The sequence below is a fragment of the Amblyraja radiata genome, chromosome 15, assembly GCF_010909765.2.
Source record: "Amblyraja radiata isolate CabotCenter1 chromosome 15, sAmbRad1.1.pri, whole genome shotgun sequence".
NCBI lineage: Eukaryota > Metazoa > Chordata > Chondrichthyes > Rajiformes > Rajidae > Amblyraja > Amblyraja radiata.
This window is the reverse complement of record NC_045970.1, coordinates 53,128,129-53,153,278: the sequence shown is the minus strand read 5'-3', so window position 1 is coordinate 53,153,278 and position 25,150 is coordinate 53,128,129. Positions and strand designations below refer to the sequence as shown.

The window sequence follows — 25,150 nt, the reverse complement described above, 5'->3', positions numbered from 1 at the left end:
AATGCAGCCGGCCGTAAAGGCCTGGTGGTGTTGCAGGCTCGGCCTGGCCAAACAAAGCATCGCAGGCCACTACCAGTCCGTGAAACTGGTCTTGATCCAGTCGCGCCTCGGTACACATGACAATAAACTAAACTAAACAACTCCGGCATCGATCGAATTGCCATGGGTGATTATTGTATTAGAACGTAGGGGAAGTTTGGGAAGTAGCCCGATCAAGTCGAGACCCAGGCTGCTGCAGCCGTGGCCTTGGTTCAGATCATTGCATCGGCCAGTGAAACGTCGCCCCTCTCCACGCCCCGACCAGAAGGTAAGACCGCGGTTCCCTCTAGTGGCCATTTGTTCTTCGCAGCCACAGCCACCCCTCCATTTCTCCGGTCCTCAGGACGAGCAGGGGCCTAGTTCGACGGCTTTCCTCTGGAGGCCAGGCTTCCTGGCTCCAAGGCAGGCGAGCTAGGTGTCTGTCTGTGTGGAGTTTGCAGGTTGACAGAGTCTGAAGGGTGATCAAAGGCAACTGGCATTAAACCGTACATGGGGAAATGTTTTGAATGTTGAAAGGAAACGGTGTCAAAGCCAAGAGCAAATTTGTTTTTGTACTGTATTCTTGACAAACTACATTTAGATAGTGAATAGAACAGCTACCTCACAGATCCAGTGACTAGGTGGCCTTCTGTCAACGGCTTAAAGTACTTTATTGTCATGTACCGAGGTACAATTAAATTATTTTATTGCATATAGTTCATGTAAGTATTGCCATACGTAAGCACAACCCTAGATTAAGTGCAAAGTGTATAGAAATAGTCTACAAGACAATATGCAAGAGTCACGTTAGGGGCGGCACAATGGCGCAGCGGTAGTATTTCTGTCTCCCAGCGCCAGAGACATGGGTTCGATCCTGACCTCGGAGTTTGTATGTTTTCTCTTGTGACTGCGTGGGCTTTCTCCGGGTGCTCCGGTTTCCTCCCACACTCCAAAAACCGTGCGGATCTGTAGGTTAATTTGTAGAATAGAACTAGTGTAAAGGGAAAATGTAAAAACAAAGATGCTGGTTTATATCTCAGATAAACACAAGGTGTCTGTCCGACCCGCTGAGTTACTCCAGCAATTCAAGGCTTTGTCATTTTACAATAAAGTATCACTGCCGGAGTAACTCAGTGGGTCAGGCAGCATCTCAAGAGAACATGGATAGTTAATGGTTTGGGTGGAGGGAGGGGGGGAAGGTGAAGAGTTGGTTGTTCAGTGTCGGGACCCTTCACTCATCCACCCCCCTCCTTACTTTCAGTCTTAAGAAGGGTCCCTACCCGAAACCTTACCCATCCTTTTTCTCCAGAGATGCTGTCTGACGTACTGAGTTACTCCAGCACTTTGTGTCTGTAAACAGGAAGATCGTTGGTCGGCGTGGACTCGGTGGGTCGAAGGGCCTGATTCCGTGCTGTATCTCTAAAGTCTTCATTAAAAACATAGAAAAATAGATGCAGGAGTAGGCCATTCGGCCCTTCGAGCCAGCATTGCCATTCAATATGATCATGGCTGATCATCTTAAATCAGTACCACGTTTCGGCCTTCTCCCCATATCCCTAAATTCCTTTAGACCTAAGAGCTAAATATAACTCTCTTGAAAACATCCAGTGAATTGGCCTCCACTGCCTTCTGTGGCAGAGAATTCCAGATTCACAACTCTCTGGGTGAAGAAGTTTTTCCTCATCTCAGTCCTACATGGCCTACCCCTTATTCTTAAACTGTGACCCCTCGTTCTGGGCTCCACCAACATCGGGAACTTTTTTCCTGCATCTAGCCTGTCCAACCCTTTAAGAATGTTAAATATCCCCCTCCCCCCCCCAGAATTAGATAATTTAGCCTCTGACTCAAGAAATTCCTTCTCATCTCCTTTCTCACGGTAAGTCCTTTTATTCTAAGGCTATGACCTCCGGTCCTCGACTCTTCCACTCAAAACATCTTCCCATTCACTCTATCGAGGCCTTTAACGATTTGGTACAGGCCCTGTGCCTTCAAACGCTCATCATATTTTAACCCAATCATTCCTGGGATAATTCTCGTAAACCTCCTCTGGACCCGCTCCAAAGGAATAGGACTGACCAGTTCCTTATAAAGCCTCAGCATCACATACATTTTGCCTTCCTTACTACCAGTTCATCTTAGCTGGCTCCTCCCTCATGCCTCTGTAGTCACCTTTGCTCAACAGAAATACGGACATATCCGATTTCATCTTCGCTCTCTCAAATTGCAGGTTGAATTTTATCATATGATCCAGTGTGCCACTCACTAACACAACAATTGTTTATACACACACACACACGCGTGCATAGTTCATTGAAAGTGGCACCACAGGTAAAGCTTTTGGCACATTAGCCTTCACCAGAGTACTGAATATAAAAGTTGGGAGGTAGACAAAAATGCTGGAGAAACTCAGCGGGTGAGGCAGCATCTATAGAGCGAAGGAAATAGGCAACGTTTCGGGTCATAGCCCTTCTTCAGACTGATGTGAGGGTGGGGTGGGGGGCGGGAGGAAGAAAGGAAGAGGTGGAGCCAGAGGACTTTAGAGCTAAGGGGAGGAGAAAGTAAGGACTACCTGAAATTAGAGAAACCAATGTTCACACCGCTGGGGTGCAGACTGCCCAAGTGAAATATGACCTCCAATTTACGGTGGTCCACACTCTGGCCATGGAGGAGGCCCAGGACAGAAATGTCAGATTCGGAATGGGAGGGGGAGTTGAAATGCTGAGCCACCGGGAGAACAGGTTGATTATTGCGAACCGAGCGGAGGTGTTCGGCGAAGCGATCTCCAAGCCTACACTTGGTCTCACCGATGTAGAGCAACTGACATCTAGAGCAGTGGATGCAATATATGAGGTTGGAGGAGGTGTAGGTGAACCTCTGCCGCACCTGGAATGACTGCATGGGTCCTTGAATGGAGTCAAGGGCGGAGGTAAAGCGACAAGTGTAGCATTTCTTGCGGTTGCAAGGGAAAGTGCCCGGAGAGGGGGTGGTTCGGGTGGGAAGGGGCGAATTGGGAGGTCATGTTGCAGTTATGTAAGATGTTGGTGAGGCAGCATTTAGGATATTGTTTTCAATCCTGGCACCATGTTTTAGGAAAGATGATGTCAAGCTGGAAAGGGTGCAGAGAAGATTAACGAGGATGTTGCCATGGCTCAAGGGCTTGAGCAAAAGGAAGAGGTTAACCAGGCGAGGCAAATGCAGGCAGGTGGGACTAGTGTAGATGGGGCAAGTGTTCAAGTGAGTTTATTGTCATGTGTCCCTGATAGGGCAATGAAATTCTTGCTTTGCTTCAGCACACAGAACATAGTAGGCATTGACTACAAAACACATGAATAAATAAACTGATAAAGTGCAAATAACAGATAATGGGTTATTAATGGTCAGAGTTTTGTCCGAGCCAGGTTTAATAGCCTGGCATGTTGGTCGGTCTGGGCAAGTTGGGCGGAAGGACCTGTTTCCACGCTGTAAGACTCTGTAACACCCACCCACCACATTGGGCCATCCATGTGCACACACACATCCCAGCATCTACAAGTGTTTATATATCCCACAGTGGAGCAGGTTTAAACCTTGCTGCCGGCATGGAGTTGCCGGTGCTTCTTCATGTGGGACAACTGAGTACCCGGTTACCCGCACTCGGGGCAGGGGAACGGCCGCGCCTCGGTGTGGACCCGCTGGTGGGCCAGGAGGTGGGAGGAGCAGCCGAAGCCTTTGCCGCAGATGGAGCGGGCTGCCGGCGTGCGCTGCTGCCATGCGCCCTCTGGTGGCGGCGGAACACCTTGCCGTACACGGGGCAGGCCGGCACCTGGTTCTCGGCGTCCAGCCACCGGTGCCTCAGCAGGTTGGACGACTGGGCGAAACCCTTCCCGCACTCAGTGCATGTGAAGGAGAAAACATTTATTTAAAAAAATCACAGCATTTATTTTTTCTTCGACTCTTATTTCTTTACGCAGACAAAGCAGCCTGGCGATACAGGAATCCGTGATGTGGTCCGTTCCCTAGTAACGTTAGTGGTGGGGGGGGGGGGGGGGGGGGGGTACGGGAGGAGGAGATTGTCTGTACTTCTCAACCACGATCCCTCCTTCCTCCTCTCATCCTTCCTTCTACGATGCCGTCGGAAGACTTGTGGTGTTACTCTGTGATTCCGTGTGGTCGGGCTTCAATCCTACAGGACAGAACATTACGCAGTGTGATTCTTTGGCAACAATAACATTGCAATATCAGCCCCACTTCCAGCTCCCACTAGACCACCAGTCCCATCTTCCCAATCTCTGGAACTCCCTGCCACAGAGGGTAGTCGAGGCCAGTTCATTGGCTATATTTAAGAGGGAGTTAGATGTGGCCCTTGTGGCTAAGGGGATCAGAGGGTATGGAGAGAAGGCAGGTACGGGATACTGAGTTGGATGATCAGCCATGATCATATTGAATGGCGGTGCAGGCTCGAAGGGCCGAATGGCCTACTCCTGCACCTAATTTCTATGTTTCTATGTTTCCCACCTTCCACAGAGACTATTCCCTCCGCAACTCCTTGGTTCTCTCATCCCTTCCCGCCCAAACCTCCCCTCCCCTCCCCAGGTACCTTCCCCTGCAAAGGCAGGAGCTGTAACATCTATCTATATACCTCCTCCCTTGCCTCCACCCAGAGACCCCAGCAGTCCTTCCGGGTGATCAGAGGTTCACATGTACCTCCTCTAACCTCATCTACTAATCTGGTGTTCCCAATGTGGCCTCCTTTACATCAGTGAGACCAAATGTAGACTTGCCAGCGGTTTCGCTGAACTATTGCCCTTCCCATTACAACTCTGTCCTTTCTGTCCTGGACCCCTCCATTACAGTGGGAGATTACGTGCAAATTGGAAGATCAGCACCTCATATTTTGCTTAGGTAGCTTACAACCAAGTGGTAAGAACATTGAATTACCTAATTCGGATAGCCAGTTCCGCAAGCTCGTAATGAAGTATCCCTCTTGGGATCTTAAGGGATTGGACAGGCTAGATGCAGGAAAAATATTCCTGATGTTGGGGGAGTCCAGAACCAGAGGTCACAGTTTAAGAATAAGGGGTTATGACTGAGGTGAGGAAAAAAGTTTCCGCCCAGGGAGTTGTGAATCTGCGGAATTTTCTGCCACATTTCACTGGATGTCATTTCACTGGATGTGTTCAAAAGACAGTTAGATTTAGCTCTTAGGGCTAATAGAATCAAGGGATATGGGGAGAAAGCTGGAATGGGTACTGATTTTGGATGATCAGCCATGATCATATTGAATGGCAGTGCTGGCTAGAAGGGCCGAACGGCCTACACCTGCACCTATTTTCTATGTTTCACTAGGTTTCTACACCGTCCCTTGCCAACAATCGGCATATCAGAGAACTACCAGCGTGAGGCCATCTGTTGCTGGTCCCGATTCTCCTGCCTTTCCCCCGTAACGTTTGATATCTTCACTAATCAAGAACCTGACAATCTTTACATTAAAAATACCCAAAGACTTGGTCTCCACATTTTAAATAATCTAGAACAGAAATGTGTCCTCAAAGTGCCTGATAATATACTTCAACCCCCCCTTACCCACTATCCAAATCCTCGTCCCACCCCCCCCTCTCGCTTCCAGCGTTCTCACTCCCCGACTACTACCAGTCTGAAGAAGGATCCCAGTGCAAAATGTCGCCTATCCATGTTCACCATAGATGCTGCCTGATCTGCCTGATCTGCCAGCATTGTGTCTTCCAAAGCTTTTTTTTGTAAACCAGTATCTGCAGTTCCTGGTTTCTGCCAATTGAAGCAATTGCTTGTCAATTTCAGCAGCCACTTATGGTGAAACTGACAGACTATGTTTCTGATTAATGCAGGGTGGCTACCTGGAAACATTTTTTTCCAACACAGCCTTTTCTGGTGCTTGTCAATTTCCAAAGAATCCTTTAAGTGGCTCTCTGGTTCACAATCAAAATCACATTTTAACTAATTATTCGGGCTAATACAGAAAACACTCTCTAAACAATTGTATCCAATTCACGATGTACAGCAGACCTAGCTGTACTCATAAATTTGCATTGATATAAATGACACCTCATATTGATGAGATCACAACAGAATCGCACATCGATTGGGCATTCTAAGAACTTTTGCAATTATATAACATTAGTATTCCAGCATCTTCACAGGATGGACGAACAGCTCCATCCAAGACCACAAGAAATTGCAGAGAATTGTGGACGCAGCCCAGACCATCATGCAAAACAACTTCTCTTCCATTGAGTCCATCTACATTTTATGTTGCCTCAGCAAGGCCACCAGCATAGTCAAAGACAAGTCTTACCCCGGTCACTCCCTCTTCTCCCATCTGGCAAGAGGCACACATCCAGATTCAGGGATAATTTCAGGCTGTTAACAGGCAACTGAACCATCCTCACACCAGAGAGAGAGAGCAGTCCTGACATACTATCTACCTACATCAGTGAGACCAAATGTAGACTCATCAACCGTTCAACTATTGCCCTTCCCTTTCTGTCCTGGGCCCCCCTCCATTGCCAGTGGGAGATTATATTTAAATTGGAAGAACAGCACCTCATATCTAGTGTATGGAGACCCTCAGACTATCTTTAAATGGAATTCATCTTGCACCAAATGATATTCCCTTTAACCTGTATCTGTTCACTGTGGACAGCTCGATTGTAATCATGTATTACATTTCTGCTGACTGGATAACAAGCAAAAAATAGCTTTTCACTGTACCTCAATACACATGACATCAATAAAAACAAAACTGAAATTAAACACGAGTTCTATCCTACACACTAGGGGCAAGTTTACAGAGGCCAATTAACCTACAAACCTGCACTTCTTTGGCATGCAGGAGGAAACCAGAGCAGAGTCACAGAGAACTTACAAACTCTGCACAGAGATTACCCATAGTTAGTATTGAAACTGGGTCCCCGGTGCTGTGAAGCAGCAACTCTACCACTGTGCTGTGTTATCATGGCATAAATCACAGGAACAGGTCCTTCGGCCTAACTCTTCCATGCCGACCCTTGCCATTCAGTCCCAATTTCCTGCTCTTGGCCTGTATTCCACTAAACCCTTCCTCTCTAGCTATTTGTCACTTGTGGACTCGCTGGTGTGATGTTTAAATGCCCTTGGTACGTACCCACACAGTTAAAAACATTCTCTCCCGTGTGTGCCCTTCTATGCCTCAACAGGTTGGACGACCGAGTGAATCCTTTCCCACACTCGGAGCAGGTGAACGGCGTTTCTCCAGTGTGAACCCACTTGTGTGTCACCAGGTGGGATGACTGAGTGAACCTCTGCCCACACTCCAGACAGATGAACGGCTTCTCCCCGGTGTGAATGCGTTGGTGTATCGCCAGATAACTCGAACGAGTGAACCCTTTTCCACACTCAGGACAGCTGAATAGCCTGTCCCCGGTGTGAACACGATGGTGTCGCAGAAGGCTGTATGACTGAGTGAAGCCCTTCCCGCACTCAGAGCAGGTGAAGGGCCTCTCCCCGGTGTGATTTCGCTGGTGCAGTAGGAGGTTGGACGACCAAAGGAATCCTTTCCCACATTCCAAGCAGGTGAATGGCCTCTCTGCAGAGTGAATCCGCTGGTGCCTCAGCAGGTTGGACGACTCGGCGAATTCCTTCCCACAGTCGGCGCAGGTGAAACTCCGTTCACCCAAGTGCACCCGCCCATCGTTCACCAGGTCACTATCCGGGTGAATTCCGTTCCACACCCGAATTAGGTGACCAGACTCTCCCTGGAGTAAATCAGCGGATACCTCATCTGATCTGAAGACTGAGTGAACCTCTTCAGGTGCTTGGAGCAGTGTGTGATATTTACCCGTGTGAACGCCAGTTCCATCCGCTGCCACTTCAAAATTGGCCATGGAAGGTCTGCAAACCCACCAGCAGCTGCCGATCCGTCAGCCGTAGACTGTGTGCGCAGCGGGAAGCAATGGCAGCCTGATCACCCACAATACCAAGCGGGAGAGAAACCGCTCTATTCCCACAGCGCGCCTGCGCGACCCCGTATTCAGGCCCACGCCGGGCGGGGCGTCCAGGAGCCTCGGGCTGCGGCAAGAGGCCGGCTGCTTCTCACTGCAGTGACCGGCTGTGCTTGTGGAGCTCGGAACAACTCTCCCCCTGAAGGCGGCTGCTCCACGAGTCCGGACTCGGCCCCGATTAAACCCGCGACCCGGTTCCCGGCTCCGAGCCGCTGCTCAACTTCTCCCTGGAGACCCGCGCGTGTGGCGTCACGTCCGGCATTCGACCGTCTGCGCCCTGGGCACACATTCGTCAGGTGGTTTCTGGGTAACGTAGTCCTATACCGACCAACCCTCAGAGATCTTTGATACCGACTGCTTGGAAAGTTGCATTTAACTAGCGCCTTCCACTGCTTTCCGGCGTCGTCCTGGATTGTATTAATCAAAGATCGTTGGTATTAATGCCAGAATATATACGCAGATAGCCCCCACATATAACAACGTGACTACAACAGGATTTCTGATGTTGACTGAGGAGTAAATGTTGTTGATGGGACCTGCAGAATAATACCCACAGCTTTGGTTAAAACAGGCGCTGGGGATCCTTTGTGTTCACTTAAGTGTTAAGAGTGTTTAATTGTTATATGTTCCGAAATGGAACAATGAAATTCTCACTTGCAGCAGCACAATAGATTTGTGAACACAGTACTCGGTAAACACAATAAACAACAAAAAACGATATAAAGGGGGATCTAATTCAAACCTACCAGATACTGTGGGTGTACGCAGCCCAGACCAGAGATCCTATAACGGATCCTCTGCTATAGGATCTTTGGCCCAGACCATCACACAAACCAACCTCCTTTGCACTGACGACATCTACATTTCACGCTTCTCCGGCAAGGCCACCAGTATAATCAAGGACCAGTCTCACCCACTCTTCTATTAGGGAAAAGGCACAAAAATATGAAGATGTATAAACTCCACATTCAAGGACAGTTTCTTCCCAGGTGTTATCAGATAATTGAGCTATCAGATTCTATCACTAACTAGAGAGCAGTCCTGACCTACCTAATTGAAGACTCTCAGACTTCTCTTGCACTAAGCGTTATTCCCTTTATCCTGTAGCTGTATACTTTGACGACTTGATTGTAATCACATAAAGTCTTTTCAATCACTGGGTGGCATGCAACAAAAAAGGTTTTCCCTGTTATTCAGCACACGTGACGATAAAAAACTAAACAAATAAACTCCACCACTTATTTGCACCCAATTCATTCATTCAGTCAGATGGGGAGTCCGCGGAGCCTCGGGTGGGCTGGTCGTCTGTGCGGTGGTTCACTGTGTTGTCGAGCTCAAATCGATTTTCTTCCAGCCAGCAGATGCTCCTCAGCCTGGCCCGGCCTGGGCGTTGATTAAACCCACGGCCCAGCTCTGACTCGCCGCTCATGGAGACCCGCACGGCCTGGCTCGTGGCGTCACATCTGGCCGTTGGTTTCAGGGTAATGCAGTTTTCTTATAACAGTTCTCTAAATTACACTTCAAAAACGCCTTGCAGTGCTTTACGAACTGTAATGGTATTCCTTTAATAAGTTCACACAGAGAGTGGTGAATCTGTGGAACTCTCTGCCACAGAAGGTAGTTGAGGCCAGTTCATTGGCTATATTTAAGAGGGAGTTAGATGTGGCCCTTGTGGCTAAAGGGATCAGGGGGTATGGAGAGAAGGCAGGTACGGGATACTGAGTTGGATGATCAGCTATGATCATATTGAATGGCGGTGCTGGCTCGAAGGGCCGAATGGCCTACTCCTGCACCTATTTTCTATGTTTCTATATATGCACAGCAAGTCCCCACCACACCCCCACAACCGTTGTACGATCATTAAACGGACTCTACTAAACTTTGTTTTGCACTAAAGGTAATTCCCTTTATTCTGTATCTGTACAATGGGGCAACATAAGTAGCTTATAATGATGCCATGAGAATATTACTTTAGAGACCTAGATTATGTCATGCAAGTGAAATGTTGTTGGCTGCAGGAGTCAATACTTTACAAACTGTCTTAAGAAATCTTATGTACAAATTTATTTGCCAGATTAATGACTCTGAAAATGAAATAATCTTGGCCTTATCAAACAAGTTTAGCACTACATGCTACCAATCTCAGCTGTGGAGACATTGGTATAGTTGTCGCCTTGTAGGACTGATTTTTTTAAATTCTTGATCTTAAACCATGGATTATGCTTTTGAATGTAATTTATTGTGCTTTTGTAAGTAATTTACTGTGCTTCTGCATGTAATTTATGGTGCTTTTGTATGCAATTTATTCTATGTAAAGTCTTGTATTTTATCTGGACCTTGAGTCTGTAATAAAAAGTAAGGTAATCGTAATCATGTACAGTCTATAATTTCACTGATTGCATAGCACGCAACAAAAAAGCTATTCACTGTATCTCAGCACCAATGACAACAAAACAATAAATTCTTCATAGTGCCCATGCGCCCAGTTTAGTCAAATACCTGCCTGCATCTGCATATTTAAGATGAAGAATAGAAATGTATCTCTAATTCTAGTAGTGCCCAATAATCAGGGTACAAACCTGGATGTGATGAACAGTAGCACTAAATGCAGAACCCACAGACATGTACCGCAGAGTCAAACCTTCTCTTTAGAGTGAGTCTTTTGGTGTCTCGGAGATGTCTGAAGAAGGGTTTCGGCCCGAAACGTTGCCTATTTCCTTCGCTCCATAGATGCTGCTGCACCCGCTGAGTTTGTCCAGCATTTTTGTCTACCTTCATTTCAAAAGCGCCTTGCACTGCTTCACAAAGCGCAATAGTACTAATTTCAGAAATACATACACAGCAAGTCCCCACCACCACGCACCCCCAGCCAACTCGATAGCCATCTTCCTCAATGGAGACCGATCTTTGAATGGACCCCACTGGACTTTGTAGCTTATGTGTGGTGATACATAAGGACCATGCTAATTTTTGCGTGCAATGGAAATGTAATTCATAACCTGGTCTGGGCTCAACTGTGAGTCACTCCAGAATCTGTCTCGTTTTGTGTATTAATCAGTTCCTTGTTTCTACATTTTGACTTCTCTATTTTTGCAGCTATAACTACTGGTGGAAATCAGTGGAAGTTTGCTCAGATTGAGAGGACATTGACCTTGACACAATTGTACCTCCAGTTCTCGGGGTGAACACCACTCCTCCCCCCCACACTATGTGTCCAATGACCAGGATGTAAACCTGGACGTGATGAACAGCAGCAGAGCAGATGGCCGCAGTCACCAGTGGATCCGCTGGTGTCTCGCCAGCTGCAGTGTTTAGACGACTTGGGCACGTTCTAGGCTCATCCGTCAGTCTGCGATCAACAGAGTTCTCTGTATGAAAATAACAAGGGGTTGTGGAAAGGACAATGGAATAGTATGACTGAAGTAAATGATCAGAATGGATTGAGAGTATCCAAAGACCCACTACTCTCTTTCCCACAGCACTTGCACTTTGTATTCCCTCCAGCCACAACTTCTTGTATCAGATGGAATAATTCAATGATCTGGTAGCTATGAGAAGTTTCTCTCTATCTGCTAAGAACTTTACATTTATTTGGGTCCTTGTCCCATCTCAAGCTGCCACTGGGAGTCAGGCCTACTCCAGGCGGGGAGTCCTTGGAGCTTCGGGTGGGTTGGGCGTCAGTGCAATGGCTCGCTGTGTTGTGGGGATCACCAATTCTTCCCTGTATTGCAGGTTAATTGGCCTGTTTATAATCACACTTTGTGTGTGAGCAGTGGATGAGAAATGTAGGATAACATAGAACTAGTGTGAAAGGGTAATCGATGGTCAGTGTGGGCTCAGTGTACCAATGAGCCTGTTTCTCTTCGGGCAAGAGGTAGAGTAATGGACAAACGCTTTTTCCAGCATAACAACATCAAATCAAATCAACTTCAAATTCACATTTATTGTCACATGCACCAATTAAGGTACAGTGATATTTGAGTTACCATTCAACTAAAAGAACAGAACACAATTAAAAAAACGATAGAACATAAACATCCACCACAGAGATCACTGTGACAGAAGGCAATAAATTTCAGTCTTCCTCTTTTCGTTCACCCGTGTATGGGGCCTTGACCCTCCGCAGTCGCCGTTACAGACGGCCCGATGTGCAAGCATTCTTGTCGGGATGATCGCAGCTCCGACGTCGGGACGGATGGAACACATGCTTGGATTGCCCGAATTGGTACTTCCTTACCGCAGACAGTGGCTTCTCGATGTTATAGGCCGCAGGTAGGCCAGCAGTCGGAGCTCTTCTCCGGCGATCCCCAGCAAGGGATCCCTGGCTCCGGGATGGTAAAGTCCGCTCCACATCTGCTGTTAGAAGCTCCGCAGACCGTGGCTTCACGATGTTGAAGTCAGCAGACCGGCGGTCGGAGCCTTTCTTCTGGCTCCGCGGTGGAAGTCCGCGCCGCGCCTGCTGCTGAAGCTCTGGGCCAGTCTCCGGGAAAGGCCGCATCAATCCAAGTTGTTAGGCCAAGAGGGAGGCGAAAATGCGACTGAGAGAAAGGTTGCATCTCCGTCGAGGTAAGTGACTGGAAACGGTTTCCCCCTATTCCCCCTCATCACCCCCCACGTAAAAACATACCGAGAAACATTAAATCATACATTTAGACATACTAAAAAATGAAAAAAAGTTGAAATGACTGACACGCTCACGGCGCCACCCAATCACCCTTCCTTTATAAGACTGACCAACACCGAACTAAGTTCTCCAAACACTTTTGAAGCCAGGAATAGTCTGTATACCACATGACAATGGGGCATGAGAGGTTGCAGCCACTCTGAATATTTGAAGGGGCAGCTCCTCAAAGTCTGATTGCACAGCAGGCCCAATCTTCTGTTCTTTGGATATCCAATGCAGAGGTGAGGGCGGGAGTGAGGTTGGTGGGTGGGGGTGGGGAGGTTGGTGGGTGAGGGCGGGAGGGAGGTTGGTGGGTGGGGGTGGGGAGGTTGGTGGGTGGGGAGGTTGGTGGGCGGGAGGGAGGTTGGTGGGTGGGGGTGGGGAGGTTGGTGGGTTGGTCAGGGGTTTACTGCTGTGCCTGGCTAATCTGTCCCTTCCTGGGTGCTGCTTGGGCCTGAGTGTTTCCAAGATGAAAATAACAATGTTTTGGTTTGATATTTTTATGGCATATTCCTTATTTAAGATAGATATCTACTTAGAGTTGTGTTTGCACTGTCATTTTATACTGTAAATAAACTTACATCTGTTTAGAAAAAATGTGGCCTCACTGACGTCTTTTAATACTGTAACAAACACCCCAGCTTCTATACTCAGGACCCTGCCCAATGAAGGCCAATGTACAAGAGAAAGGTCGAGAGTGTTTTTGTTGTGTTTCGAGTATTTCATTTGCACAAGAAACTGTACAATTAAAATATTTCTTACTGCAGCTTTACAGACACAATAACATAACACAACCTGAAAATGCAATAGTCAATACAATACATTTTCATTAATTCTACATAACTAGGCATAATAGTGTAAACAAAAGTATGCATTGCAACCTAGACAAAGTCCATTGCAGATTATAGCTGAGGTGGGGTCGTGTAGTGTCCGGTTTACACCAAAGTGTCTCTTCACTTTCTTGATGGCTTCTTCAAGTACCTGGAAGTCGGGGCGACTCTGGACCGACGGGACAGTGGCCCATAGCCAGCGGGGAGAATAAGCATCAACCCCAGCTCAACTCCACCTGCCCCACCAGGCCAACCGACAACCCCGGACTGACCTCAACAAAGTACTGAGTAAAGGGTCTGAATACTTACGTAAATGTGATATTTCAGTTATTTCTTTTTAATTACTTTGCAAAAATTTCTAAACACCTGTTTTTGCATTTTTATTATGGGGTAGTGTGTTTAGATTGATGTTAAAAAAATGAATTTAATGCATTTTAGAATAAGGCTGTAATGTTACAAAATGCGGAAAAAGCGATTTTTCCGTCTGAAAGTTCTGAATGCACTATATTCTGCTCACAATATATTCCCTTTTATCTATTGTATTTGAGTTTGACTTGATTGTGTTTATGTCCAGCACATGACAATAATAAACCTAAATCAAAGCTGGAAAAGAGTTTGATTACTAATCAGAGCGACAGTCAGAGCGTTGAGTAATGGACAAACTCAACGTCACAACGACAGTCAGAGTGGACATACTGGTGGGTGCATCCACTGAGGCAATATGGGTAAAGCTCATAAATAAGAACGGTAAAAATCATTCTGATATTAAAAAGACACATAGAACTGGAGCAACTCAGTGGGTCAGGCAGCATCTCTGGAGTACATGGACAGATGACGTTTTGGATCAGGACCCTTCTTCAGACTGATGCGTCTGCCTGAATGGTCCTGAATCGAAATATCACCTAACATGTTCTCCACAGATGCTGCCTGACCCACTGAGGTACTCCAGCACCTTATGCCTTTTTGTGTAATCCAGCATCTGCTGTTCCTTCTTTCATGGTTTGGTCAAGAACCCTGTACTTACAACTGGGACTTGAAAATGGCACCAAACTGGCATCTCCGTATACTGCCTCAGTGTACCGACTGCTATACACTTGTACTGTATCTGAGATGCTTATCTAAGATTAACTAAGTGTTTATTGATGGTGAATCTTGCACTGAACTGTATACAAAAATGAATTTTACTGTACCCTAGGTACACGCGACAAATGAAATACCTTTGAACCATTAAATCACAATATTATTGTACTATTGGTTTCCCAATAGCCAGTAGGAAAGATATCTCATCTACTGTAGTGCACTTGTACCTCCTCCAACTTCATCAACTGTATCCGCTGTTCCAGGTGTGGACTCCCATATATCGGTGAGATCAGTATTTAGTATTCAGTATTAACTTTATTGTCATTTCACTGAGTACTTACATACACAGAAGAAGTGCATGCTCGAGGATCGTTTCGCTGAACACCTCCGCTCAGTCTGCCTAAACCTATCAGATCTCGCAGTTGCTAAACATTTTAACTCCCCTCCCATTGCCACACTGACCTGTCTGTCCTGGGCCTCCTCCATTGTCAGTGAGGCCCAGCACAAATTGGAGGAACAACACCTCATTTTTCGCTTGGGCAGCTTACACCCCATGAATATTGACTTCTCTAACTTTGTTACCTTTGCCTTGCCTCTCTCTCCATCCCTCCCCCCCTCCAAGTTCTCCGACTAATCTGACTGTCCTTGTTTACATTATATCTGTGACTGGCAAGTTGGATTAAAAAGCTCTGACTCAAGGATAAAGGGTGGAATCATGCTTGGACTCAGAGGCCAGCGAGGCCTCACCTCCCACTGCAGGAGGCATCCAGGGAGACTGGGTACAAAGTCGCTGAGACTGAGGGAGACACAGACCGTGTCACTGATTGACTCAGTGTAAACAGGCCCTGAGACTGAAGGAGACACAGATCCTGATATTGAGGGGACCACAGACCCTGAGACTGAGAGAGTCACAGATGTGACACTGTGGCAGAAACAGACACTTTAACCCCTGGAGTTTTCTCACTGAGGCTTGGTGACCTCCCATTTTCACACATTTGACTGTCTGTCATGTTCTTGCCCATCTGTTCAGCCAGTCTCTTCACAGCTGTCTCACATCGAGTTCAGAAAGAGAGATATATATACAATTGATGATGATTAGAATTGTTCCTCCAACTCAGGGAGTGACCCCCCCTCCCCCCCAATGTGCCCAATAACCAGTATCCAAAACTGGACGCGATGAACAACAGCACCAACTGCAGAACCCACGGACCTGCTAGTGTCTCAGCAGCTGGAGTGTTAAGCCCCCCTGGGCACGTACCATGGACTCAAACCTTCTCTTCAGCGTGCGTCCGCCGGTGTCTTATCAGGTGGGACGACTGAGTGAATCCTTTTCCGCACTCTGAGCAGGTGAACGGCCTCTCACCTGTGTGAACCACCTGGTGAATGCGCAGTTTAGATGACTGTGTAAATCTCATCCCACATTCAGAGCAGGTGAACGGTCTCTCCCCGGTGTGAACACGCTGATGAGTCAGCAGCTTGGACGACCGTGTAAATCCCTTTCCGCACTCGAAGCAGGTGAAGGGTCTCTCCCTGGTGTGAACCCACTGGTGGTTCTTCAGGCTGGATGCCCACTTGAATCGCTCCCCACACTCTGAGCAGTCAAATGGCCTCTCGCCGGTGTGTATTCGCTGGTGTGACAGCATGTGGGACAACCGAGAGAATCCCCTCCCACAGTCAGAGCAGGTGAATGGCCTCTCCCCGGTGTGTGTTCGCTGGTGTCTCTGCAGGTCAGTTAACTGACTGAATCCCCTCCCACAGTCAGAGCAGATGTGATGCTTCTCCTTGGGGTGAACCTGTTTTTGTCTCATCATCAGACGACTGAATGAATCAGTTCATGTACCTGAAGTATAGGGTGATATCTCCCTGTGTGAACACACGGGTCAGTAAGGAAGACAACTGAATTAATTACTTGGGTACACAAAAATGCTGGAGAAACTCAGCGGGTGCAGCAGCATCTATGGAGCGAAGGAAATAGGCAACGTTTCGGACCAAAACCCTTCTTCAGACTTTGCTTCTTCATTCAAATGTTGCCATAATTGCAACTCTGTAGCAATAAGATCTGTAGCAGCCGTCAGTCTGCGATCAACAGAGTTCTCTGCATAAAAATAACAAGCAAAATAGTTCGCTATAGGATCTTTGATAACAAGGGGTTGTGGAAAGGACAATAGAATATTATGACCGAAGTGATCAGAATTGATTGAGAATTTCCAAAGACCCACAACTCTTGCAGTTTGTATTCCCTCCAGCCACAACTTACTTCTTGTATCAGATGGAATAATTCAATGATCTGGCAGCTATGAGAAGTTTCTCTCCATCTACTGGGAACATTACATTTAACCTGGTCCTTGTCCCGTCTCAAGCCGCCACTGGGAGTCAGGCCTACTCCGGGCGGGGTGTCCGTGGTGCTTCGGGTGGGTTGGTCATCAGTGCAGTGGCTCGCTGTGTTTGTGGGGATCACATTGATTCTCCCCCGAGCGGCAGACGCTCCCCGGCCCGGGCTCGGCTTTGATTAAACCCGCGGCCCGGCTCCGACTCATGGAGACCCGGCCCGCACTGTGTGACTCGTGGCGTCACATCCCGCGCATGGCGCATGCGCGCTGGTACACACGGCTGAAACATAGAAAATAGGCCATTCGGCCCTTCGAGCCTGCACCGCCATTCAATATGATCATGGCTGATCATCCAACTCAGTATCCTGCACCTGCCTTCTCTCCATACCCCCTAATCCCTTTAGCCACAAGGGCCACATCTAACTCCCTCTTAAATATAGCCAATGAACTGGCCTCAACTACCTTCTGTGGCAGAGAGTTCCAGAGATTCACCACACTCTGTGTAAAAAATGTTTTCCTCACCTCGGTCCTAAAAGATTTCCCCCTTATCCTTAAACTGTGACTCCTTGTTCTGGACTTCCCCAACATCGGGAACAATCTTCCTGCACCTAGCCTGTCCAACCCCCTAAGAATTTTGTAAGTTTCTATAAGATCCCTCCTCAATCTTCTAAATTCTAGCGAGTACAAGCCGAGTCTATCCAGTCTTTCTTCATATGAAAGTCCTGACATCGCAGGAATCAGTCTGGTGAACCTTCTCTGTACTCCCTCTATGGCAAGAATGTATTTCCTCAGATTAGGAGACCAAAACTGTACGCAATATTCCAGGTGTGGTCTCACCAAGACCCTGTACAACTGCAGTAGGACCTCCCTGCTCCTATACTCAAATCCTTTTGCTATGAATGCTAACATACCATTCGCTTTCTTCACTGCCTGCTGCACCTGCGTGCCTACTTTTAATGACCGGTGTACCATGACACCCAGGTCTCGTTGCATCTCCCCTTTTCCTGAAAGATTTCTTGGGAATGTTGCCGCTGGAAGCAGCGTTCAAAGCTGCATTTAAAGAGCACCTTGCACTGTTTGACTAAAAGGAATTGTAATAAATATCAGAAATAGTATGATGACTAGAGCAGCACAGTGGCAGAGCTGGTAGAGTTGTAGCCTCACAGCACCAGCGACCCAAAGCAGGATCTCGATCAGAAACATCACCCATTCCTTCTCTCCAGAGATGCTGCCTGTCCCCCTGAGTCACTCCAGCATTTTGTGTCTATCTTCAGTTTAAACCAACATCTGCAGTTCCTTCCTACACACCCAATTTTGATCCCGACCGTGGGTGCTGAATGTGTGGATTTTCCACTTCTCCCAGTGATTGTGTGGGTTTCCTCTGGGTGCTCAGGTTTCTTCCCACATCACAAATATATGCAGGATTGCAGATTAAATGGCCTTTTTATAATAGCAGTTTGTGTGTGGACAGTGGACGAGAAGGTGGGATAACATAGAACTAATGTGAAAGAGTGATCGATGGTCAGTGTGGCTTGGTGTGTCACATGTATGTGGGATGTCGCAGCAACTCTTTGAATATTTAAAGGGGCTGCTCCTAAAATTCTGATTGCACTTCAGACCCATTCTTCTGTACTTTGGGCATCCAGTGCAGAGGTGAGGGTGGGAGGGAGGTTGGTGGGTTGGTCAGGGGTTCTCTTGGTTGGTTTACTGCCGGGCCTGGACAAGCTGCCTCTCCCTCCGTGGGTGCTGCACGGGCCTGCGTGTTTCTAAGATGAAAATAACAATGTTTTGGTTTGATATTTTTACGTATATTCCTTATTTAAGATAGGTGTCTACTTTCACTATCGTGTTTTCACTGTCATTTTGTACTGTAAATGAACTTACCTCTGTTTAGAAAAAATGTAGCCTCACCGATGTCTTCTAATACTGTAGCATGCACCCCAGCATCTGTACTCAGAACCCTGCTCAATGAAGGTCAATGTACGAGAGTATTTTGTTGTGTTTCGAGTGTTTCATTTGCACCAGAAATCGAACAATGAAAATATTTCTTACTGTAGCTTTACAGACACAATAACATAACAACACAACATGAAAATGCAATAGTTAATACAATAATTTTTCATTAATACTACATAACTAGGTATAATAGTGTAAACACACGTATGCAGTGCAACCTAAACAAAGTCCATTGCTGAGTCGTGCAGTGTCCAGTTTACACCAAAGTGTCTCTTCACTTTCTTGATGGCCTTCTCAAGGCTGTACCTGCAATTCATATATATCTTTGTATTGACAGAATTAAATGGATCACACCAACCAGACTTCACGTTCAAGTTCACTTTCAAGTTCAAGAGCACAGGAACCGGGTACAGATTGTGGATGATCATCCATGATCACAGTGAATGGTGGTGCTGGCTTGAAGGGCCGAATGGCCTACTCTTGCACCTATTGTTTATTGTCACATGCACAAATTAAGGTACAGTGATATTTGACTTCCCATCATTGACACCATCAACAACACACTGCCTCGGAAAAGCAGTCGACTTAATCTGTGATTATTATAATCATTTCATGTCCCTTCTCTCTGGAGATCCTGTTGTAAACCAGCATCTGCAGTTCCTTGTATTAACATAATCAAAGACCTCTCCCACCCTTGAGTCATTCCTTTTTCTTTCCGCTCATGTCAGGCAAAAGGTACAGAATCTTGAAAGCGCATACCATCAGACTCAGGAACAGCTTCTTCCCCTCTGTTATCAGGCTTCTGAACAGTCCTTCCACAAGCCACAGTGCTGTGAAAGTCACCTTTACCCCATTGTGGACATTGGACTTTGGCTCTGGAACTGATGCACTACACATTCTATATTTTGCTATATTCAGACTATATTCTGCTCACAATATATTCACCTCTATCTATTGTTTTTGAGTTTGGCTTTAATGTGTTTATGTTTAGCGCATGACAATAATAAACCTAAATCAAAGCTGGAAAAGCGTTTGATTACTAATCAGGGCAACTGTTAAGGCGACAGTCAGAGTGGACATACTGGAATTCATATATGACCTAATATTGCCAGACTTGAATGGATCACACTGACCAGAATTCCCATCAATTTTAATTGTATTGCGGCTGGCAAATTCATTTCACTGCATCTTCGGGTGTATGTGACGAATAAAATTGACTTTGACTTTGACACCATCAACACCACACTGGCTCGGAAAAGCAGCCGACTTAAGCCCCTGTCCCACTTAGGAGACCTAAACAGCAACCTCTGGTGACCTTGCCCGCCACCCAAGGTTTCCATGAGGTCACCAGAGGTTTTGGTCGCTCTCCCTAATGGTCGAAAGTGGTTTCCGCGTGGTCGAGACTTCATCTAGGTTGCTGTTAGTTTTTCATCAAGTTTAAAACCGGCCTCGACTAAAAATAGGTTGCCGTTTTAAAAATCGATAATTTTTTTGTCTCAGGTCTAGTCGAGGCCGGTTTTCTTCATAGTCGAGGAAGGTTTTCAACATATGCGTGGGAGGTGGTACGAGGTTGCAGGTCACCTCGACCTTGATTTTTTTTTGGGTGGCGGGCAAGGTCACCAGAGGTTGCTGTTTAGGTCTCCTAAGTGGCACAGGGGCTTAAATCAGTGATTATTATAATCATTTCATGCCTCTTCTCTCTGTTGATCCTGTTGTAAACCAGCATCTGCAGTTCCTTGTATCAACATAATCAAAGACCTCTCCCACCTGAGGGTCATTCCTTTAGCTCCCTGCTCATGTCAGGCAAAAGGTACAGAATTTTGAAGGCACACACCACCAGACTCAGGAACAGCTTCTTCCCCTCTGTTATCAGGCTTCTGAACAGTCCTTCCACAAGCTGTGAAATTCACATCTACCTCATTGTGGATGTTGGACTTTAGCTCTGGAACTGATGCACTACATATTCTATATTCTGCTTTATTCTGACCACAATATATTCCACTTCATCTATTGTAGTTTGGTTTGACTTGATTGTGTTTATGTCTAGTATTATCTGATCTGTTTGAGTAGCAGGCAAAACAAAGCTTTTCACTATACCTTGGTACGCATGATAATAATAAAGTTAAACCCAAGCTGGAAAAGAGTTTGATTACTAATCAGGGCGACTGTCACAACAGTCAGAGTGGACATACTGGTGGGTGCATCCACTGAGGCAATATGGGTAGGGCTCATAAATAAGAACGGTAAAATCACTCTGATATTAAAAAGACACATAGAACTGGAGCAACTCAGTGGGTCAGGCAGCATCTCTGGAGTACATGGACAGATGACGTTTCGGATCGCAACCCTTCTTTAGACTGATGCGCCTGACTGAAGAGTCCTGACCCGTAAAGTCACCTAACATCCTCTCCACAGATGCTGCCTGACCCGCTGAGCTACTCCAGCACCTTAGATCTTTTTGTGTAAATCAGCATCTGCAGTTCCTTGTTTCATGGTCAGGTCAAGAACCCTGTACTTACAACTGGGACATGAAAATGACATCAAACTGGCATCTCCTCATACTGACTGCTATACACTTGTACGGTATCCGAGATGCTTATCTAAGATTATCTAAGTGCTTATCTATAGTGCTACCTGTACTGTACTGTATACAACAACTAAATTCACGTTACCTCAGTACATATGACAAATAAAGTACCGTTAAACTATTAAATCACTACATTATTGTACAATAGGTTTCCCAATAGCCAACAGGAAAGATACATTGACAGGTTACATGTTAATTGGCTCCTGTATATCGCCCCCCGAGTGCGTAGGGAGTGGATCAGAAAAAGGGAATACATAGTCCTAGTGTGAGCGGGTGATCGATGGTCAGCGTGGATTCAATGGGCTGAAGGGCTTGTTTAGATGCTGTATCTTTCAAACAATTAAAAAAATCACAACAGTATTCGGCAGGAGCTCGGAAGGGTACATTTGGAGCAATTGTTATTGGGCTCGTTTTGACCAGATATGTTGTAGTTGATTCAAAAGCAGCTGATCATAGGACTGGCAAGTTCCAGTGGCGAGGAGGGATAAGGGTAGAAAGGGAAAGGAACCTTGGATGACCACAGTAGGTTATAAATTTGGTCAGAAAAGGAAGCAAAATGTAAGCTTTAGAAAGATCAGAGCCTTTCCGGATCTCACGCAGTGAATTAGAAAGGCAAGGAAGGAACCATTAAATGCGACTGGCAAGTTGGATTAAAGAGACTTGACTGAAGGATAAAGGTGGGAATTCTGCTTGGAGTCAAAGGCTGGCGGGGCCTCACCTCCCACTGCAGGAGGCATCCAGGGAGACAGGGTACAAGACTGAGACTGAGGGAGACACAGACCGTGTCACTGATTGACTCAGTGTAAACAGACCCTGAGACTGAAGGAGACACAGATCCAGACTGAGGGGACCACAGACCCTGAAAATGAGGGAGTCACAGATATGACACTGAGGGAGAAGCAGACACTCCAACCCCTGGAGTTTTCCCACTAAGGCTGTGACCTCCGACTTTCATACATTTTACTCTGTCTGTCATGTTCCTGCCCATCTGTTCAGCCAGTCCACATCCTCTGGTAGTCTCTTCACAGTCTCCTCACACCGAGTTCATAATGAAAGATATATGTACAACTGATGAAGATTAGAATTTTTCCTCCAATTCTGGGGGTGAACCCCTCACCCCTCTCCCAATGTGCCCAACAACCAGGATCTAAAACTGAACGTGATGAACAATGGCACAAACTGCAGACCCCAGGGCTACAGTCACACTGGTGTCTTTGGCAGCTGCAGTGTTTAGACACCCTGGGCACATATCGCAGACTCAAACCTTCGTTTCAGCGTGAGTCCGTCGGTGTCTCATCAAGTGGGACGACTGAGTGAATCCCTTCCCGCACTCGGAGCAGGTGAACGGCCTCTCCCCGGTGTGTATTCGCCGGTGCGCCACCAGGTCAGATGATCGACTGAACGCCTTCCCGCACTCGGAGCACGCGTACGGTCTCTCCCCGGTGTGAATTCGTTGATGGGTCAGAAGGTGCGATGATTGCATGAACCCCCTCCCACACTCGGTGCAGTTGAACGGCCTCTCCCCGGCATGAGCTCGCTGATGAGCGAGCAGTCTGGATGACCGTGTAAATCCCTTCCCGCACTCGGTGCAGATGAATTGCCTCACCCCGCTATGAAGTTGTTGGTGCCTCAACAGACTCGATGACCAAGCGAATCCCTTCCCACACTCGAAGCAGGTAAACGGTCTCACCTCGGGATGTAGGTCAGACGATTGACTTAACCCCTTCCCGTATTGGGAGCTAGCAGACAGTGCCTCTGCGGCGTGAGCCCGCTGGTGCGACAACAGGTCAGAAGATCGACAGAATGTCTTCTCGCACTCGGAGCAAGAGTATGGTCTCTCCCCAGTGTGAATTCGTTGGTGGGTCAGAAGGTCCGATGACTGAGTGAACCCCTTCCCGCACTCGGAGCAGGTGAACGGCCTCTCACCAGTATGAATTCGCTGGTGAATGCGCAGTTTGGATGACCGTGTAAATCCCCTTCCACACTCGAGGCAGATGAATGGCTTCTCCCCAGTGTGAACCCGTTGGTGGTTGACCAGTTTGGATGACTGACTGAATGCCTTCCCGCACTCAGAGCAAGGGTAGGGTCTCTCCCCAGTGTGTATGCGCTGGTGTACCCGAAGGTCCGATGACTCAGTGAACCCCTTCCCACATTCTGAACAGGTGAACGGCCTCTCCCCAGTGTGAACCAGCTGGTGAATGCGCAGTTTGGATGACCGTGTAAATCCCTTCCCGCACTCAGAGCAGATGAAGGGTCTCTCCCCGGTGTGAACCCACTGGTGGTTCTTCAGACTGGATGCCCAGTTGAATCGCTTGCCACACTCATAGCAAGCAAATGGCCTCTCCCCGGTGTGTATTCGCTGGTGTGCTTGCAGGTAGGATGATTCAGTAAATGCCTTCCCACAGTCAGAGCAGATGAACGGCCTCTCCCCAGTGTGTATACGTTGGTGTCGCTGCAGACAGGATAAATAAGTGAATCCCCTCCCACAGTCAGAGCACGTGAATGGACTCTCCTTGGACTGATCCTCCTGTTGTTTCATCTGGTCAGATGACTGAGTGAATCCGTTCATGGACCTGGGGAACAGGGAGATATCCCCCTGTGTCAGTAAAGATGATGACCAAATTAATTACTTTGCTTCTTATTTCAAATGTTGGCATATCTTTGGACTTCTGCAGCAATGAGATCTCGGACGGCTCAACTGTCAGTCTAAGATCAACAGATTTCTACATATAAAAATTATAGGGGGTTATGGAAAGTATGAGATGGTCAGTAAATTATCGGAATGGATTGAGTGTGTGAAAAGGCCCACTGCTCTCTGTCCCACAACATTTTCCGTTTTCATTCCCTCCAGTCACAACTCATATTTGTTCTTCTATCCGCTGGGATAATAAAATGCTCTGGTGATGTGAAATTAGAAGATTATCGTTATCTTCGGGCCTGAGTTCCGTCCCCAGCGCTACCACACCAGATCTGGATACGAGGAAACCCAGCACCATCTCACATTCAACCAGTCGGTGGACTGGGCGGAAGGGATTAATGGCGGTCTAATTACCCACAATTCCACGCGGGAGAGAAACCGCTCTACTCTTAAGTCTAACACCGCGTCAGCGCCGCGTCGCAGTCAGGGCCCACTCCTGACGGCCTGTTCGCGGAGCATCCGGTGGGCCGGTCGTCAATATGGTGGCTCTCTGTGTTGTGGGGGTCACATCGACTCTTCCCCAGCTGGTGGCCGCTCCTTGGCTCGGCCTCGGCGCCAATTAAAGCCGGCGATCGGCTCCGACCCGCAGCCCGACCGACGCCTAGACACCCGCACTGCGCAGCCCGTGGCGTCACTACCGGTGTACGGCGCCTGCGCCCTGGACCTGATGCGGTCAGCGTTCGATGGCCCAATGGTTTCTGGGTAATGTCGTCCTCCTAACAAATAGCTTTCAAGGCTGTATTTAAAATGCGCTTCCACCCCTTTACAAAGCGTAACTATTTATTTCTGAAACAGTATGCAAAGCAAGCACTCAGCACCCCCCCCCCTCCTCCCAAACAACGAGGGCAACACTAGCGCAGATAGTGGAACTCCTGCCTCACACCACAAAACTTAGGTTCGGTGCTGTCCATGTGGAGTTTGCACGTTCTCCCTGTGACGGCGTGGGCTTCCTCCATGTGATCCGGTTTCTTTCCACATTCCAAAGACATGCGGG

At 47.3% G+C, this 25,150-nt stretch overlaps 2 protein-coding genes and 1 long non-coding RNA gene across 5 annotated transcripts; 1 reads left to right on the top strand and 2 right to left on the bottom strand.

Moving 5' to 3' along the window:
- Nucleotides 1-3,902: 3,902 nt before the first annotated feature.
- On the bottom strand, nt 3,903-8,269 carry LOC116981567 (oocyte zinc finger protein XlCOF15-like). Its single transcript, XM_033034679.1, has 2 exons — nt 7,157-8,269; nt 3,903-4,180 (listed from the first exon to the last, which is right to left on the bottom strand). Exons 1-2 carry the CDS (start codon nt 7,893-7,895, stop codon nt 4,119-4,121), a joined length of 801 nt encoding a protein of 266 aa, XP_032890570.1. The 5' UTR covers nt 7,896-8,269; the 3' UTR covers nt 3,903-4,118.
- Nucleotides 8,270-9,303: 1,034 nt separating this feature from the next.
- LOC116981590 lies at nt 9,304-13,181 on the top strand. The gene is made up of 3 exons (XR_004414231.1): nt 9,304-9,315; nt 10,665-10,679; nt 13,078-13,181. It is a non-coding gene; the product is annotated as an uncharacterized LOC116981590 (long non-coding RNA).
- Nucleotides 13,182-15,180: 1,999 nt separating this feature from the next.
- LOC116981585 (zinc finger protein 420-like) lies at nt 15,181-24,802 on the bottom strand. 3 transcript variants are annotated; one of them, XM_033034708.1, is made up of 3 exons: nt 22,766-24,802; nt 16,917-16,929; nt 15,181-16,306 (listed from the first exon to the last, which is right to left on the bottom strand). In XM_033034708.1, the coding sequence occupies exons 1-3, from the start codon at nt 24,025-24,027 to the stop codon at nt 15,851-15,853; spliced, it is 1,731 nt and encodes a 576-aa protein (XP_032890599.1). In that variant the 5' UTR covers nt 24,028-24,802; the 3' UTR covers nt 15,181-15,850. The 3 variants fall into 3 exon arrangements, with proteins under 3 accessions (XP_032890599.1, XP_032890601.1, XP_032890600.1); XM_033034710.1 differs by lacking the exon at nt 16,917-16,929 and having other exon boundaries at nt 15,181-16,360; nt 22,723-23,143; nt 23,207-24,802; XM_033034709.1 differs by lacking the exon at nt 16,917-16,929 and having other exon boundaries at nt 15,181-16,360; nt 22,723-23,086; nt 23,237-24,802.
- Nucleotides 24,803-25,150: the final 348 nt, after the last annotated feature.